Source organism: Vulpes vulpes, chromosome 14 (genome assembly GCF_048418805.1).
Source record: "Vulpes vulpes isolate BD-2025 chromosome 14, VulVul3, whole genome shotgun sequence".
NCBI lineage: Eukaryota > Metazoa > Chordata > Mammalia > Carnivora > Canidae > Vulpes > Vulpes vulpes.
The window spans coordinates 106,583,390-106,598,730 of record NC_132793.1 but is presented as its reverse complement, the minus strand read 5'-3'; the positions used below and the strand labels follow the sequence as shown (position 1 = coordinate 106,598,730).

Genomic DNA, 15,341 nt, shown 5'->3' with positions numbered 1-15,341 from the left:
AGACCAGATCTCAGAGCGAGTGCCGTAGCTGAGCAAGGACCATAAGCCAGAAAGCGGACAGCTGAGAATGGGTTACCCAAGCACCGTCCTGTGGCCGGAGGGTGCCGATTTCACGAGAAGGACCAGGGTATAGCCCACCAGGGATTGCAAAGCCAAGCCTCCTTTTTGCAGAAACAAATTAAATGGAAAGATGCAAGTTTCTCAACTTTGGGATTTTTCTCCTTTAATCTTTTTTCTCTATTCTGGTCCCAGTGACCTTAGTCGTAGACCATGCTCATGGCTGATAAAGGGAATTAGAGGCAACCGTACAGAACTTGAAAGCTTTCCAGAAGCAGGACAGATGTAGAAACTTAGCAATACATGCTTTTAGAAAAAAAAGAACAGGAAACTTGAGATTGTGCTTGGTTGAATGTCTCTGTTTTGCTCCCAGGCAGGTTATACATCCGGTTGAAGCTCCATATTGCCACAAACTCTGAACTTGTCTACTGTGAAAGCCCTCCCTGTGCCCACGATGGACTCACCACTGTTTTGAGGGCTCTATCAAGAGGGACCTTGTGATTAGGAACTCTGCTGCCTAAACCTATGGAGGGGGGACGATGGTCTAGCTCCAGTCTGACATTCTAGAATGTTCTGCCTCAGTGTAAAATCTGTTCTGTAACGCATGCATTCCTTGAGTCACGACCAGGTCAGACACTCAACTGGAGGAATAGGACAGAGTCTTGGCCTTGGTGTCAGACAGACCTTAGAGGGGCAAGTGGCAGCACTTAGTGGACACATGGCCTTGAGGAGGGTGGTCAGTTCACCCCCGAGTCTCCACTTTCTCATCTGTAAAATGGGGAGAATCAGTGCCCACTACCAACGGGCTGTGTAGATAGAACAAGATGGGAAGTGAGAAGCACTTAGCTCAGCACCCAGCACATAGTAGGTGCTCAGTAAACATGAGCCAGCCTGGTTGTTGTTGTTTTTACTCACTGGACTAAGGAGGAGACGAAGCTTGGCCACAGCCACGTGGCAAGTTATTGTTCACTTAAATTACAGAGTTTCCTCTAACCCTGGCATCGGATCCACCAGCACTTCTGGACACGGGTCTGCCAGTGGCGTAAGGCCCTCTGAGGGTTTGGTCAGGGGTGCGTACTCCCCTGCCATCCTGGAGCTCAGGCCCCCTTGTCTGGCTTCTCTTGCAGAGTAAAAATGCACCTCACAGCCAGGGCGAGTATGACGTCTACAGCACCTTCCAGAGCCACGAGCCGGAGTTTGACTATCTCAAGAGTCTGGAGATAGAGGAAAAAATCAACAAGATCAAGTGGCTTCCGCAGCAGAATGCCGCCCACTCCCTGCTGTCCACCAACGGTGAGGGGCCTGTGCGGGGGCGCTATCACCGCTGGCTGTCAAATGTTCTTTTCCAGCTCACTTATATCATGAGCATATTTCTAGGTCCTGAGAGCTCAAAAATAATATTTTGAGCAGCAAGAAGATTCCACTCAGTGACCATCCTGGGGCTTCCTCAGTCTTGGCCCACAGTGGGACATGAGGCTTGTTTGCACTGTTGCAGGTGGCTGCTCCGGGAACATCTCTGCGATTACTGTTCTTTGGGGGGTGGAAGGAGCTTGGTATTCCCGATGAAGGAGGCAAACATAACTGCTCTGGAATCCTGGAGCAGCCCGGGTGGGGTTGTCACTCAGCTGTGTGGGCTGGGCTACGGGACAGGCGTGGGTTTAAGAGCCTGGCTGGCCACTTGACCATTCTGCCCCAGAGAGAGCACATGCACCCCCAGACCTCAGGTACTCCCCTGGCCAGACTCCTGCTATGCTGTCGCCCACCCAGCATGGCTCCCGAGGCCAGAGGTTCTGCTTCCCCCTGCTCCCCGTCCTGCATGTCTCGCCCCTATCATCAGTGGTGAGACATCACCACCATCCTGGACAGGCTTGGACTCCATCCCTGCCTGGTGGCCTTGGTGCACTGGCTTTGCTTCCCTGAGCCTTGGTTCCCTCCTCACTTGTGTAGCAATGTGGACACAGCTCCCTGGGCTGTGATGAAGGGTCGTGGGACACACCGAGCCAGCACCTGAGATCAGCCAGCCCTGCTGTGAGTCACGTGTATAAGTGTGTCAACCTCACAATGTGATGCCACCTGCCTTCCCTGACAGAGCATCCATGAAGGCATCCTTCAAACTGCTCGGACTCAACCCTACCAGCCCGTCCTTGTGCCTGAAGGCTGCTCTCTCTGTCCCTCACCTGGCCAACCCCTTCCTCGTCCCTTAGACCTCTACTGGAATTCCCTTCCCCCCTGAGCCTTCATGGACTTCTCAGCTGAGCCTACTCTCCCTCCTGCAGGCAATCCTGGCCCCTTCAGGCCCCTCCTAACCCCAGGCCTGACCCCCCGGGCTCCTGCTGTTCTCATCCTTCACCATGGCAGGTGCAGGATCTGAGATCCTCAGGGCGCTTAGCATGGGGCCATGCTCAGCCATTGGGGAACCTTCCCTGCATGGCGGCAGGGGCACTGAATACTCTCCCCCCGCCACCAAGGATAAGAGCCCCTCATGTGGTTCACATCCTGGCCCTGCCACTTTCACATCATGGAGGCATTGGGAGGATGAAATGACACGAGGCCATCATGGGTTAGAACAGGGTCAGTGCTTCCTGAGCCACACAAATGTGCAGCTTTTACTTGAACCATGGAAGTGGGACGTGTCGTTCTCTTCCTGCCCCTCTGGGGAGAGGGTCAGCTTCAGGGGCTCCCTATACCCTCACTCCCCCTCAAAGCTTCTTTACTCCAGGTTTAAATCCCATCTTTCTTAATGGCATGTCCTACGTATATATCAAGGGTTTAATCAATACCAGTTGTCTCCGTCTTCCTTCTGAGCATGGCTGTGTTTGTTTTGGCTGCAGTAGCAGTCAGGGTTCTCTGAAGAAACAGGACCCAGGACAGATACGATGAGCATATGTGTGTGTGTAGGTGTGTAGGTAGGGATGTACATGTTGATAGAGATATATGGGAAGAGGCTTATTTTAAATTGTCTCACATGATTGTGGGGGCTGGCAAATCCAAAATTCACAGGGCTGGTTGGAAGGCTGAAGATCCAGGGAAGAGCTGATGTTGCAGCTTGAGTCTGAAGGCCATCTGCTCGCAGCACTCCCTCTTTGTGGGGGAAGGTTAGTCTTTTGTCTTTAAGGCCTTCAACTGATTAGATGAGGCCCACCTGCAGTATAGAGAGCAGTCTGCTTCACTCTATAGATTTTTTCCTTTGGTGTGTGTGTGCGTGTGGTTTAACAAAAGTTTATTTCTCATTCCCATAAAGTCCATCTCAGGGCTGTGGAACTCTCCAGAACAACTGCTCTCCATATGGGGGCTCAGCATTCCAAACTACGTTGAGTTTCCATCCCCTGTTTCTATATGGGCTTCCACAACTGAGGCAGGAAAACACTAGAGTCTTGCAACAACAAATTAAGCTTCATTCAGCCCGCACCCTAGGGATGTAAGTGTTAATGCCACCTGAAAAAAAAAAAAAAAAAAAAAACCTTCACAGCAACACCCGTCTGTGTTTAACCAAATATCTGGGTGGCTTGGCTTCTCTGCACTGACACATAGATGAACCATCATAGCCACTAGGTTACTCTTGTGCTGTTCATGGCTGGAGGCCAGAGAAGGGAGGTCACTGAGAAGCTGTCCCCTGCAGGGTCTGGAGGTAGCTCAGAAATCGCCAAGGGGTTACCCTCTCTTTGTCTGCTGCTGCAGGACTTTAAAAAGTAGGAAGCCACATCTGTCTATTCTTTCTGGAAGAGGGTTTAGTTAGGGTGTGCTAGCTGCCCTCACAGGCACCTTCCCTTTGGACCTAGCAGTTCCACCTTTGGGATTGGTTGTGAGGAACCAGAGAACGCAGCCATGTTCATGCATGGGTACACAGAAGGAGAAAGACCCCGCATGTCCAAGAGCACGCTAACAGCCCAGTAATTCCTGGCTCAGCGTGCCCCTGTCTCGTGGACTGTTCTCTGGGCTGAGGTTAATTCTTCATCTTGTCTCATTTGCTCTGTTTTTAAAGACAAAACTATCAAATTATGGAAGATTACCGAACGAGATAAAAGGCCCGAGGGCTATAACCTAAAAGATGAAGAAGGAAAGCTTAAGGACCTGTCCACGGTGACGTCATTGCAGGTAAGATGTGGCACACAGCAGATTCCGGCAAGTGGGAAGCAGTGTGTGCTGCTTTTATGAAACAGTGAGACTGTAGGACCTGAAGGGCCTTTGAGATTTGAGCCAGAGCCAGCTTCAGGGCCTGGCAGGGCTACTTATGTGTAAGGTGGCCACAGGCTTTTATCTGTTCCAAGCCTTGGTCTCCTTGTGAGCATAGCAGGGACGGTCATCTTCCTCCCGGGCTGATGTGTGTCTATAAAGCATTCTTCAGCTGCAAGTGCAGGTGCAGAGCAAGTACTAGAACCCCTTGCTGCACCAGGAGGGAAACCGAGTCCCAAAGAGAAGCAGCAGGTCCCCCCACAGCCACTCAGTTGTATGAGTGGTGGAGCCAGGAAGAAGAATCTATGGGCCAGACTTTGTGGATTCAAAGCCCTTTTGTTGAGGGTCTGAGAGAGGCTTGGAACCCATGATTCTTGTGGCCTCTACAGAGGCTCAGCCAGAAGGTTGGCTATTGTTTTAAAAGAGGCTGGGAGGGTTGAGCTACAGGGCCACGCTGAAGCACACTCTCATCCACACATGATTAAAAGGCAAAAGAAATCCTCTTTTTTTCCAGGGGAGGGGCTATGAGATGTGGCAGAAAGAGTTCTGGAGTCCCAGGATCTGAGTTCCAATCCTGCTTCAGCCACCTCCTAGTGGTTTGCCCTTGGGCAAGGCTCTTGGCCTCCATAAGCCTCCGACTCCCCATCTGGAGTGAGATAAACACTTCTTGTGGCGAGCCTATGTCTTCCAAGCCCTTTGCCTATAGTAGTAACTCAGTCCTCCCTGAAGTCCTAGAAAAGGGGCACATGATTATCAACCCCATTTTACAGATGAAATGAGAGCTGGGATCCAAGCCCAGGAAGTCCGGCTCCAGGGTCGGCATCTCGGGCTCCCCTGTGAAGCGGCATCTCGGGCTCCCCTGTGAAGCGGTTCCCACTTCACAGGAAGGCCATGGGGGTGCTCCGTGGTGTCCTGCTGGAAGACTCCATGAAAGTTCATCCCCATCCTTCTCCAGCAGGGCAGGAAGTAGACTGAGGCCACCTTGTCTGTGCCTGGCTTGCAGATCGGAGCCTGGAACACAGTGGGTGCCCCCCCTCACGTCTGTTGGAGGTCATGTCGGGGCACAGCTGATTTGGATGCATTCATTCATCGCACACTTACTGAGTGCCCACGTTGAGCCCAGCCCTGAGAGACCTCTCAGGGAAACAGAGCGGTTGGGGGCGAGATTGGGTCCGAGTCTTAGTGTCCCTGTTCCTGGGACAGTCCTGGCTCCGAGGAGGCGGCCCAAGTCCCATGAGTGAGCATCATGGGTACTGTTCTCTTCAGCTCCCATTTCCATGTTCTAGCCAGTTTGAAAAGGTGGGGTCACATCCCAGGAACTGCCTGCCCTCCTGGGAGAGGAGGACCGATCACAGCTATGAGTGTGCACCACTCTGGGGCTGGGGGGGGACAATGGCGAGGCCTGGCGCAGGGGTGTTAGCTCCTGCCCTGGGCTCCCCGACTGCTCCCAGAGCCACCCAAGGCTTGTAAGGCGGCCGTAGGCAGGGCCCTGCCCTATGCCTACGTTTCCTCACCAGCCAAACGGGGATGAGGACTCACTTTCCCCAAAACATCTTAGCGTACGCGCTCACTACATGGCCAGCCTATTGTCGTAAATACGAAACGGTAATCAGTGTTGTTCTTGAGATGGAGAAATAAATGTTTAAACATATCCGCCTCTAAATGACTGGCAAATTGTGCAAATAAATTCTGAGAAAGCTAGAACACAGAAAGGAGGCCAATTAGCTTCCACGCTGAGTAATGGGAGTGACGTGCCCCACCCCCGCCCCACCCCCAGCCCCCAGGAAGTTTATGAGGCTTTCATCTAGTGGGAAGGATGCAATTATCACCTCTTGATGGGCCTGGCATTTGCGGCAGCGCTGGTGGCCCATGGGAATCCATTTATTTCCCTCCCAGCATCAGAGACTTTGCTCTGTGTCTCACTTACGCCTCAAGGCGGCCCTTGACCTTCCTGCTGAGGCTGGAGGAGGAGGAAGGGAGAGAGAATGGGGGCACCTGGGCCTTTCTTGCTCTTGCCTTTTCCTTGTCTCCTCCTGTGTCCCGAAGCCACCCAGCCACGTGCAGCTCTTCCCCAATCCCTGCCGAGCTCACTGGAGGCTTGGGCTGTTACTCACTGACAAGCGGCTCTGCGCTAGACCTCTTCTAGATCCCTAGATTTCAGAGGTGGGCCAGAGCAGGCTGAGTCCTTGACCCCAAAGTGTCCCCAGCCCCCCAAGGAAACAGACATGGGGTCACCCAACCTTGGTGGTCAGCGCTGGGCAGATGGACACACAAGGGAGGCCTTTCTCCACCTTGTTGATTTGGCGAACTCCTATTCATCCTTTAAAACCCTATTAGCCTTCTCCTCTATAAAGCCGTTTCTAAAAAAAAATAAAAAATAAAAAAAATAAAGCCGTTTCTAGGCAAGTCAGATAAGAAACCTCATCCTGCTTCTGTGCATTCTAGCTTTTTGTATCTCACAGTGTTCTGTCATTAATGTTTAGGTTCCTGCTTCTCACCTTAATTAGACCAGGGCTTCTAGAAGTGTTGGGGGAGGGGAGGTGTTTTATTCACAAGACACTTAAACCTTCATGGCGAATTTATTTTCACTCTTCTTCTCCTCTGTTCTTTTAATGGCTTTGAAATATGGTTTGGGGATGGCAGTGACTGACTGGAGCCCTGGGTGTAGGTCAGGGCTGCCAGGAGGAAGTGATGTTGCCAGAAGGAGGGAAGGCAGACTGAGATCCAAGCCTTTGCTAGGCTAGTAATGCTCTGACCTTCTCCAGGAACAGGTGTGACTTGAGAGAGTCCAGGGGCCTTGGGGGGGGGGGGTGATAGCGGGGGAGGCAGTGGCTGTGCCTTGAGGCAAGGGAAGGGAAGATTAGGAGCTGACTTAGAAGCCCTCACACAGCCACATGGGTTCCAGCCTGGGCCCTGCCTCTATCACTTCCTGAGGAGGAGATCGGGCACTACTTCTGGCTGCAACCTAGCCCTATATGGGTCTCCATTCTCAGGGCACTGGACCTGCAGGAACTCGTGGGATCCTCACAGAAGCCCTTGAGCAGGTGCCAGCGTACCCCTCCTCACAGCTAAGGAAACAGGCCCAGGGACGCCTGGGTGGCTCAGCAGTTGAGCATCTGCCTTCAGCTCAGGGCGTGATCCCAGGGTCCTGGGATCGAGTCCTGCATCTGGCTCCCTGTATGGAGCCTGCTTCTCCCTCTGCCTGTGTTTCTGACTCTCTCTGTGTCTCTCATGAATAAATAAACAAAATCTTTTTTTAAAAAAGAAAGAAATTAAAAAACTAAGGCCCAGAGTAGTGAGGTCCCCAGTGAGGGTAACCCTAGTGGGCAGCAGGGCAGTAGGGTTTCAAGTATCTGCCTTTCCAACAGGATGCTCTGAGGGGTGGTCGTCCCTGGCTCTGCATTTCCTGGCTCTGTGACTTTGACATGTCAGGTCATCTTGGCATCCAGTCTTCCCACCCAGGATGGGATGGCCATGCCCGTCCCCATTTCCTGAGCAGAGTCTGGGCCAAGCCTGGGAGAGATTGATGCAGCCATGTCCATCTGTCTGCCTATCTCTATACCTTCAAAGACCTCGCAGTTTCCTGGGATGGGGTGTTGTGCCCGACACACAGTACAACATATGCTATGAGCCTTGATACAGATGTGTGCAGTGTGCTAGGGGTGAGCGGGCCTGGGGCCCCACTCCCAGGGCAGGTTGTACGTCTGAGGGGCTATTGCTTCTAGGCCCTGCCGGAGGAGTCCGTTAACTAAGTGTTCACAGGGTGAACATTCCAGGCAGAGAATGTGGAGGAAAGCAAAAGCACAGTATCCAGTGCTGTCCAGGGACTTGTCACACCAACCCTCCAGGGTGGACTTTGTATGAGTTAGGCTAACAGCAGCTGTAACAAATAACCCCGGCATCACAGGACAGAACACATAGAAATGTATTCCTCACTCACAGAAAGGTCCAGGATCGGCGTTCCTGGTTGACCCATGACTCTCCTGCAGGGATGCAGGCTCCTTCCATCCCATGGGCCTTCATTCCTAATGCTTGGGTCCTCACCTTCCAGCAGTGGAAGGGGAAAGCAGGTAGAGAAGGCACACCTTGCCTCTTAACAGTCCAGCTCACCAGTGCCCTGTGTCACTGTGCTCACATCTATTGGTCAGAACTAGTCACATGGCCAGCTGGGAAATGTAGTTCTTGCCGGGGCAGCCACCTCCTTGTGACAACGGAACAAAAATGGATAATTGGCTGGTGCTGCCACGATATTTTCTCATTCCATTTTACAGGTGAGGAAATTGGGGGCAGTGGGGTTCAGCCGCTTATTCAGAGTCATGCAGCAGGCTCAGCGCCAATCCCAGGAGGCCAGGCTTTCATGCAGGTCTGGCGGGTGATGGACATTAGCCACATGGCACTGCTTCTTTCTAGCATGTGCAGAATGGATGCCCACTGGCACATTCCCAGTGTCCAGTTTTGATCATGTAGCCCTGGCATGCCGTTTCCTGCCCTGGGCACCTACCGCCCCTGCACTTCCCCTCCTATCACCTCATCATCCTGCAGACTGCCCCCTCCTCTCTGCAGGTACCTGTGCTGAAGCCCATGGATTTGATGGTGGAGGTGAGCCCACGGAGAGTCTTCGCTAATGGCCATACCTACCACATCAACTCCATCTCCGTCAATAGCGACTGCGAGACGTACATGTCAGCGGATGACCTGCGCATCAACCTGTGGCACCTGGCCATCACTGACAGGAGCTTCAGTATCCTTTCCAGCGGTGGCCACCCACCATCTCCCAGGGCAGGGTGCTTCTGGGTGGGGCTGGTTGGCTTGGTTGTAAGCGAGCCGACTTGGGGGCTTCTGTTTCTGTTCAGCTTCTTCAGTGAGCGAGGCCCAAATTTGGAATCCTGATGAGCTGATTTATGAAACTTTAAAGCCATGGCTGCCAAGGCTTGTATTCAACCTGTTGCCTTCTCCAAGTGGCTGTGTTCTCTGTCATGGGACCTCATCAGGGACGACAAAGGAGATAGAGGCCTGGGGTCAGACTTCCTGGAGGAAGGGTGAGCCACGGGAGAGTCAGCCAGAGGCTCCTATGGACCCTCCTCCCTGTTGCCCAAGGCAGGGGCTTCAGTGTTTGATGAGCAGCCTTGGGGTCTGCCCCCCGCCCAGGGCTTAGAATGACAGACAGTAAAGGTGTCAGAAGCCCCGTTATATGGGGTCAAAGGAGGGCTCAGCCTGGTGGTCCCCCATGTCTAGGCAAGCTAGGAGCAATAGGCTGGACTCCAGGTCCCACTGACTGGTGAAGAACTTGGTAGGCAAGTATGGACCTGGGAGGGGCCGCAGGGGACAGAGCAGCCAGGTTGCTACTGTGTCACTCTGTGCAGACCAATAATAATAAACCTACACAGTGCATTTCTGTGCCTGACATCGACATGTTCATATTAACTCATATCACCCTCACGACAACCCAGAAGACAGGTGCTATCATGACCTCCTGTGCAAATGAGGAAACCGAGTCCCAGGGAGCCAAGTTGACCTGCTCAAAGCTTACGTCTAGCAAGTGTCTAGCCCAGGCTCCCTGGCCCCAACTCCCTATTTCTAACCTTTATGTTCAACTGCCCTTTGTGAAGTCTGCCCCCCAAGATGTGTAATGGAACGGGGTAGGAGGCCCCCCCTGAGAGCTTCATGCCAGCTGATGGTCCCCCAAGTGCCCTCTCTGTGCTGGGTGCCAGGGAGCTCCTGCTGCAGAAGCTCCCAACACAGGGTGTCGGACCTGCTACTGCAGCTGCCTTACCTGTCAGGAGGGGGTTGTGTCCCTCAGAGCAGAAGCCAGGATGGACTGGGAGGGAGTGTGGGAGTAGGAGGCAGCAGTCTGGAGGGTTTGAAGGAGAGAGAGGGGGTAGCAAATAGCTTCTGAGGCCCAAGAGCCAGGGACTGGCTGGAGGCCACTAGGCAGAGAGACCTGGGGCTCAGAGGAGCAGAGAAGCGAGCAAGCACATGCTGTTCCCTGAGCCCAGCAGGAGGGTGTGAGGCTTTGCAGTCCGTGTGAGCCTCTGTGGGAGTCTCGCTCTGCTCCCTCCAGCTCGCTGACCTTGGTGAGTAATGGATCCCTGTGAGCCTCACTCACCCCTTTCCACTAGGACTGTCGTGCACACTCGGTGCGCCCCTCCTGGGTGCACCTAGCACAGAGCTAGTGCTCTGCATGTCTCCTTCCTGCCCCGAAGGTATGGTGCCCTCTGAGCCAGGAGGGTGGAAGTGGATTGGGGTGGTCACAAAAGTTCAAGGAGGGGCTGAAGCTGCAGCCACTTAGAAGAAATGGAAGCTCAGATTTGATGTGGTGGAGAAGGCTGGGCTAGGCATCTGTCTGGCCCTCCATTCAGGCTGGAAGCCCAGTGGGCCCTACCCCTGTCCCGGTGTTTAGAGCTTCAGTTGATCAGGACCCTTGGTTGCAAGGCTTAGAACACCTCATCACTCCTGGTTCAAGCAAAACACAGGCCTCTACTGACTTAGGGACCGTGATAAGGCTTCAGGCACAGGTGGATTCAAGGGCTGAAACAATGTCATTAGATGGTTCTCTCTGCTTCTTGCCTCTACTCTCTGCTCTGGCTCGTCTCAGGTGCCACATGGTGGCAAATTAGGGCCAGTGACACATGCCTTGTCCTCCCAGAATAAAGCCCAAGAGAAAAGAGACCAGTTTTCTGTGAACTGTCCCCCCAGGCACCCCATGGCTCTGATTAGGCCTCAGGGGCCCCTCTGAACCTGTGACTGTGGGTGAGGGATGCAAAGCTCTGACTGGCCAGGTCTGAGCCAAGGGAGCTGGAGAGGGTCAGTGTGTAGCGGGGGGTCCCCTCAGAAGAAGCAGGCACTCCCTCAGCAGTTGGGGGCTCCCATGGTGGGATGCACAGGCAGATGTCTGCTGCCAACTTTGAGGTGTTGACCAGCCTCCTAGCAGAATAAAATGAGTCATGTGGGAGCCCCGGATCTGCAAACGGGGTGGGCATGGGGTCATGGGACTTGTGTCACAGCAGCTCGCTGTCCTCAGCTCTTCCTCCCAGCACTCTACAGTGCACAGACCAGTTTGCCATTCGTTATCTCGCAAGGCCTTCATGTTGGCATGAAAGCTGGAAGCAGTGGTGCATTATCACCCCATTCTGCAGATGCAGAAATAGAGGTTTGGGGAGACAGAACTGGCTGACAAAGCAGAGCTGAGTGGGACTCGCGCTCGGGCCTCTACAGCCTGGCCCCAGGCTGTTGGCCCAGCCCTTGGGCTGCTGGCTGCAGCCACCATCGCAGGCTAGGCTGGGGACGCAGCCCCTGCCCAATTGACGCTGCTGGGCTGCTGTAAGGACTCAGGAACACTGCAAATGCCCTTTACAAACTGTAAAGCCTTGCAGCTGTGTAAGGGTTACTGTTCCCTTTCATTCAGCCATTAATTGGTATGTCTTCCGACTTGGGCCCATGCTGAGCCCCGGGGACACAGGGACAATGAAAGAAACTTGGCCCTGCCAGTGGGGGCCTCCAGGTGGTATCAGGGACATCACCCTTGCTGTGAGCAGGGCAGCACCAGCACGAGCTGCAGTGGGCATGTCATAGCGGGGCATGGTGGGTAAGGATGGTAGGAGAGCTGTGCGTGTGTGTCCTGGGTGGACTGGATTCCAGCAGGCAAGCCCAGAGACCAGGAGCCCAGTAAGGAGATTCAAGGAGAGGTGGCAATGGGTAGGCAGGGGCTTGGCCATGGGCAGGCTGCAGTGGCATAGTGGGGCAGTGGGCTGTCTCATAACTGTCTTTAGGACCAAGGTGGCCACAGGACATTGGAACAAGTTAGGCCTGAATAAGAAAAGAGGGTTGATCCACTGCAGGTTGTGCCCTGTCCATATGCTGGAGAGCATGCCATTCGCCGCTGTATTTATTGAGTACCTTCTGTGTACCAGGCTCTGTGCCTGACTTTGAATTAGATAGATAAAGAGCCCTGCCCTCCTGGAGCCAGCAGACAATAAACCATTAATATAGTAAACAAATAACATACCCAGCATGCAAGCAGCTGACAAGTGCAGTGAGGCCACGGAGAGCAGTGGTGTGCATTTTTCCCAGCCCTGTTTATCTCTGTGGCTGCAGGTGTGGGCTAGGTGGAGTATGAGCCAGGATGGGGGGTTTTGCCAAATAAATAAGCAGACAGGAAGCTGACAGTGCCTGAATCTAGGAGGAGGAGATGGCTAGTGACGAGAGAGGAACATCAGTCATTGGAGCGGGGAGGACCTCCTGGGAACCCAGAGTCTTCTCTGCTGTCCTGCCTCCTAACTCCGTGTTAAAACATGTGTGCTGCGTCTTCATTTTGTGCGAGTGAGTTGGTAGTTGATCACAATGTAAAGACAACCTGGCCCTTGAGGTGGAGGAGTGTGGGTACTGCAGAACACTGATGGTTGCCAAGCTGGGCTCCAGGCAGCCCCTGCCTGTGGAAGGGGAGTACCCAGTAGGCTGATGGAAGGGGCGGAGAGGAGTCCCCAGGGGTGCGTGGTGGTTGTGGAAACCTCCCCTGCTGAGACCAATTCATCAGGGAACTATGTTGCATGGTTCCCTGCTCCTTGGAGAGCAGGCCCAGGGAGCTCCCCAGGGCCTGCTGCTGCTTGGCCACCAGAGTGACAAGAGTCACCCCTCCCACTCCAGCACAGAGACCAGCACCGCCCCGCAGAGGCCGGCCTCCTGACAGGGAAGGCCTCAGGACCATGGGCTGTGGCCGTGATGATGGTCCTGTGCAGCGGAGTAACTAGAAAAGGCGTTTCATTTCCAAAATGGGAGGAGGCCAGCAAGGCCTGCCAAGCTGGAGAGTGGCTCTGCATTGGGAGACCCCTTTTGTGCAAACCCGTGGTTGGGGGGGCGTCTGGGCCTGGGGCTTCCCCTCCCTTTGACTCATGCCTTCTGGTGTCTTGATTTGCCATAATGCTGCTGTTCCATCTCCAAGCCACCAGAAGTTTTCTGCAGCAGCACCACCTCCTCATGTCGAAATAGCAACGATTTCCACCTAGGCAGAATTGATCTCCAGCAAAGGTTTTAAGAGAAAGGAAAACCTTTGTAATAAAGAAGAAAAGGTGGGCGTTGTTTTGACCAATGAGAATAGATAGTAAGAAAGCTTAGAGGACCTTTCTGCTGCTAATTTGAGAATTGGCTGCTCTGAGAGGAGAGGCAGGGGAGCCTGGTGCTCACGGAGCCTCTCTGTGTGCCGGGCACACACATGGTGCAGCGCCTCCTTCCTCCCCCTCACCCGCTAGATGGGAAAAGGTGCCAAGCCCTTTCTTTTCTCCCCCTAGTTAGCTCTGGAATCATGCCTTCGTCTCCATCCCTGCCAGAGGCCCTGCTGGAGCCAGACCATTCCTGCCTGGCCCGTTGCCTGAATCCCACACGTCTCAGCAGAACTCTGGTCTGACCTTGTGGGGCCCTGGCTTAAAGCTCTTGGTGACTCTTGTGCATCAGGCTTCCTCACACCTCTGGGCTGTTGGGTTTTTCTTCATGTTATGGGGGGTTGAGAGGAGGGGGCGCTCTGCCTTCTGCTCTTCCTTCCCTGGCTCGCTCTTTCTCCTTCTCATAGCCTGGCTGGCTCCCATTTGCCCATAAGTGTCACTCACAGCCCCCTTCACCCAGTCATCTTGACTCTGTCCACTCTGTTTGCCTCCTAGGCTGTCAGAGCCCCTCACTCCCTGGTCACACTGGGCTTTCCTCATCTCTTAGTATGATGCCTGCGCCGTTTTCTGGTGAAAACCTTGAGATTTGGTGTACCCAGTCTGAGCCCTCTCTGTATCCCCATACATAATGCAGGGCCCAGCACATAGTAGGTGCTTAGGAGTGGCTACACATGGTGACTTTGGATGAGGGATTCCAGTCCCCATGTAGTCTTAGGATGTAGACACCTCCTTATAAATCTGGATTCCGGGGGACTCAGAGACCCTAGCCCCTAAAGAGCAGTAATCTGGGGTCTAGCAGACCTGTGCTTAGATTCATTGTGTAACCTCCTGGGCCACCAATTTCCCCCAGTGTAAAATGGGCCTATTACCTTGTCCTAAGGATATTTGTAAGGAATAAAGAAATCATGCACGTTAAAGACCTGGCAGTAATCAGGGCCCAGCAGGTGGCCCGTGTTTCCCTCCTTAAACAGCAGCTCCCCAGATCTTTGAGGCTGGCTCTCATAAAACCCCTGCGTCGTCTCTGATTGTTGAAGGCCCCTTTCCTCCCTGGCGCTGTGTCCACATCTGTTTAAACAACCTCTCACGTCCTTTAACCAACATTTGAGACAGGCGGCTCTGAGTGATTTTTCTGGAGCTCGATGCCTCTTAAAGGTAACAGATTGCACAGAGGGTCTCAGCTGATGGGCCTCTGCTTTATTTTTAGCACTTGGAGAATTGCAAAGATGGTTCAATTGATTTTTCTCCCCCCTGAGCGATTTCTCATGGTGGAAGCTGGCATTGCACCAAGCCTCGGTCTGGAGCAAGTTTCTAATTGCCATTTTAGAGAGCAGGTCCTGAAGCTAGGCGGGATGTTGCGGCAGTAGGGGCAGAGGCTGCAAACCCCAGTCTGCACATGGCCACCTGCAGGCTAGGCATGTTCCCCTTGCAGGAAACAAAGGAAGGGACTGGCTGAGGCCCCTCCATGTGCCAGGCTCTGTGATGGCCAAAAGTCCTGGATCCTGGCGTCCAGCCTGCCTCCATTGCTCACTCATAGGTGACCCTGCTGGTCACTTAGCCTTCCCCAGCCTTGCTTTCCTCATCAGTTCAGTGCAGGTGTGTCTCCTGTGCTGGGGCCTAAGGGTGGAGTAGCCGATGAGCGCAGGGCCTGATGAGCTATAGACACAACCCACACGGGCCCTGACCCGCTGTCAGGCACCCTACAGGCTGCCCTTTTCCATTCTCCTGTAGTACCACTCTACAGAGAAGGAACAAGAACATCTGCTCAGAAATGCCCCGAATCTGAATCCCCCAAATTGGTTTCCACCAGAAAGCCTGTGGTTAAGCTGTTTGCCTGCACACAGCTGCTTTCCGGGCTCAACAAGGCCGGGCTTCCAATGGGGCCCAAGTGCCCGTGCAGCTGTCCTTGGTGCTGACTCTGCTGGCAGCTGGTGTTGTGGGTCCCCCTCCCCACCACCT

The 15,341-nt window shown here is 53.7% G+C and overlaps 1 protein-coding gene across 2 annotated transcripts in view; it reads left to right on the top strand.

Moving 5' to 3' along the window:
• Window positions 1-15,341, top strand: part of PPP2R2C (protein phosphatase 2 regulatory subunit Bgamma) — a 131,962-nt gene that overhangs the window by 80,798 nt on the left and 35,823 nt on the right. For both annotated transcript variants that reach the window (XM_025999870.2, XM_025999880.2), the window contains exons 3-5: window positions 1,185-1,350; window positions 4,040-4,152; window positions 8,794-8,971. In XM_025999870.2, the coding sequence (XP_025855655.1) occupies window positions 1,185-1,350; window positions 4,040-4,152; window positions 8,794-8,971 (457 nt within the window). The remainder of the gene's footprint in view (window positions 1-1,184; window positions 1,351-4,039; window positions 4,153-8,793; window positions 8,972-15,341) is intronic.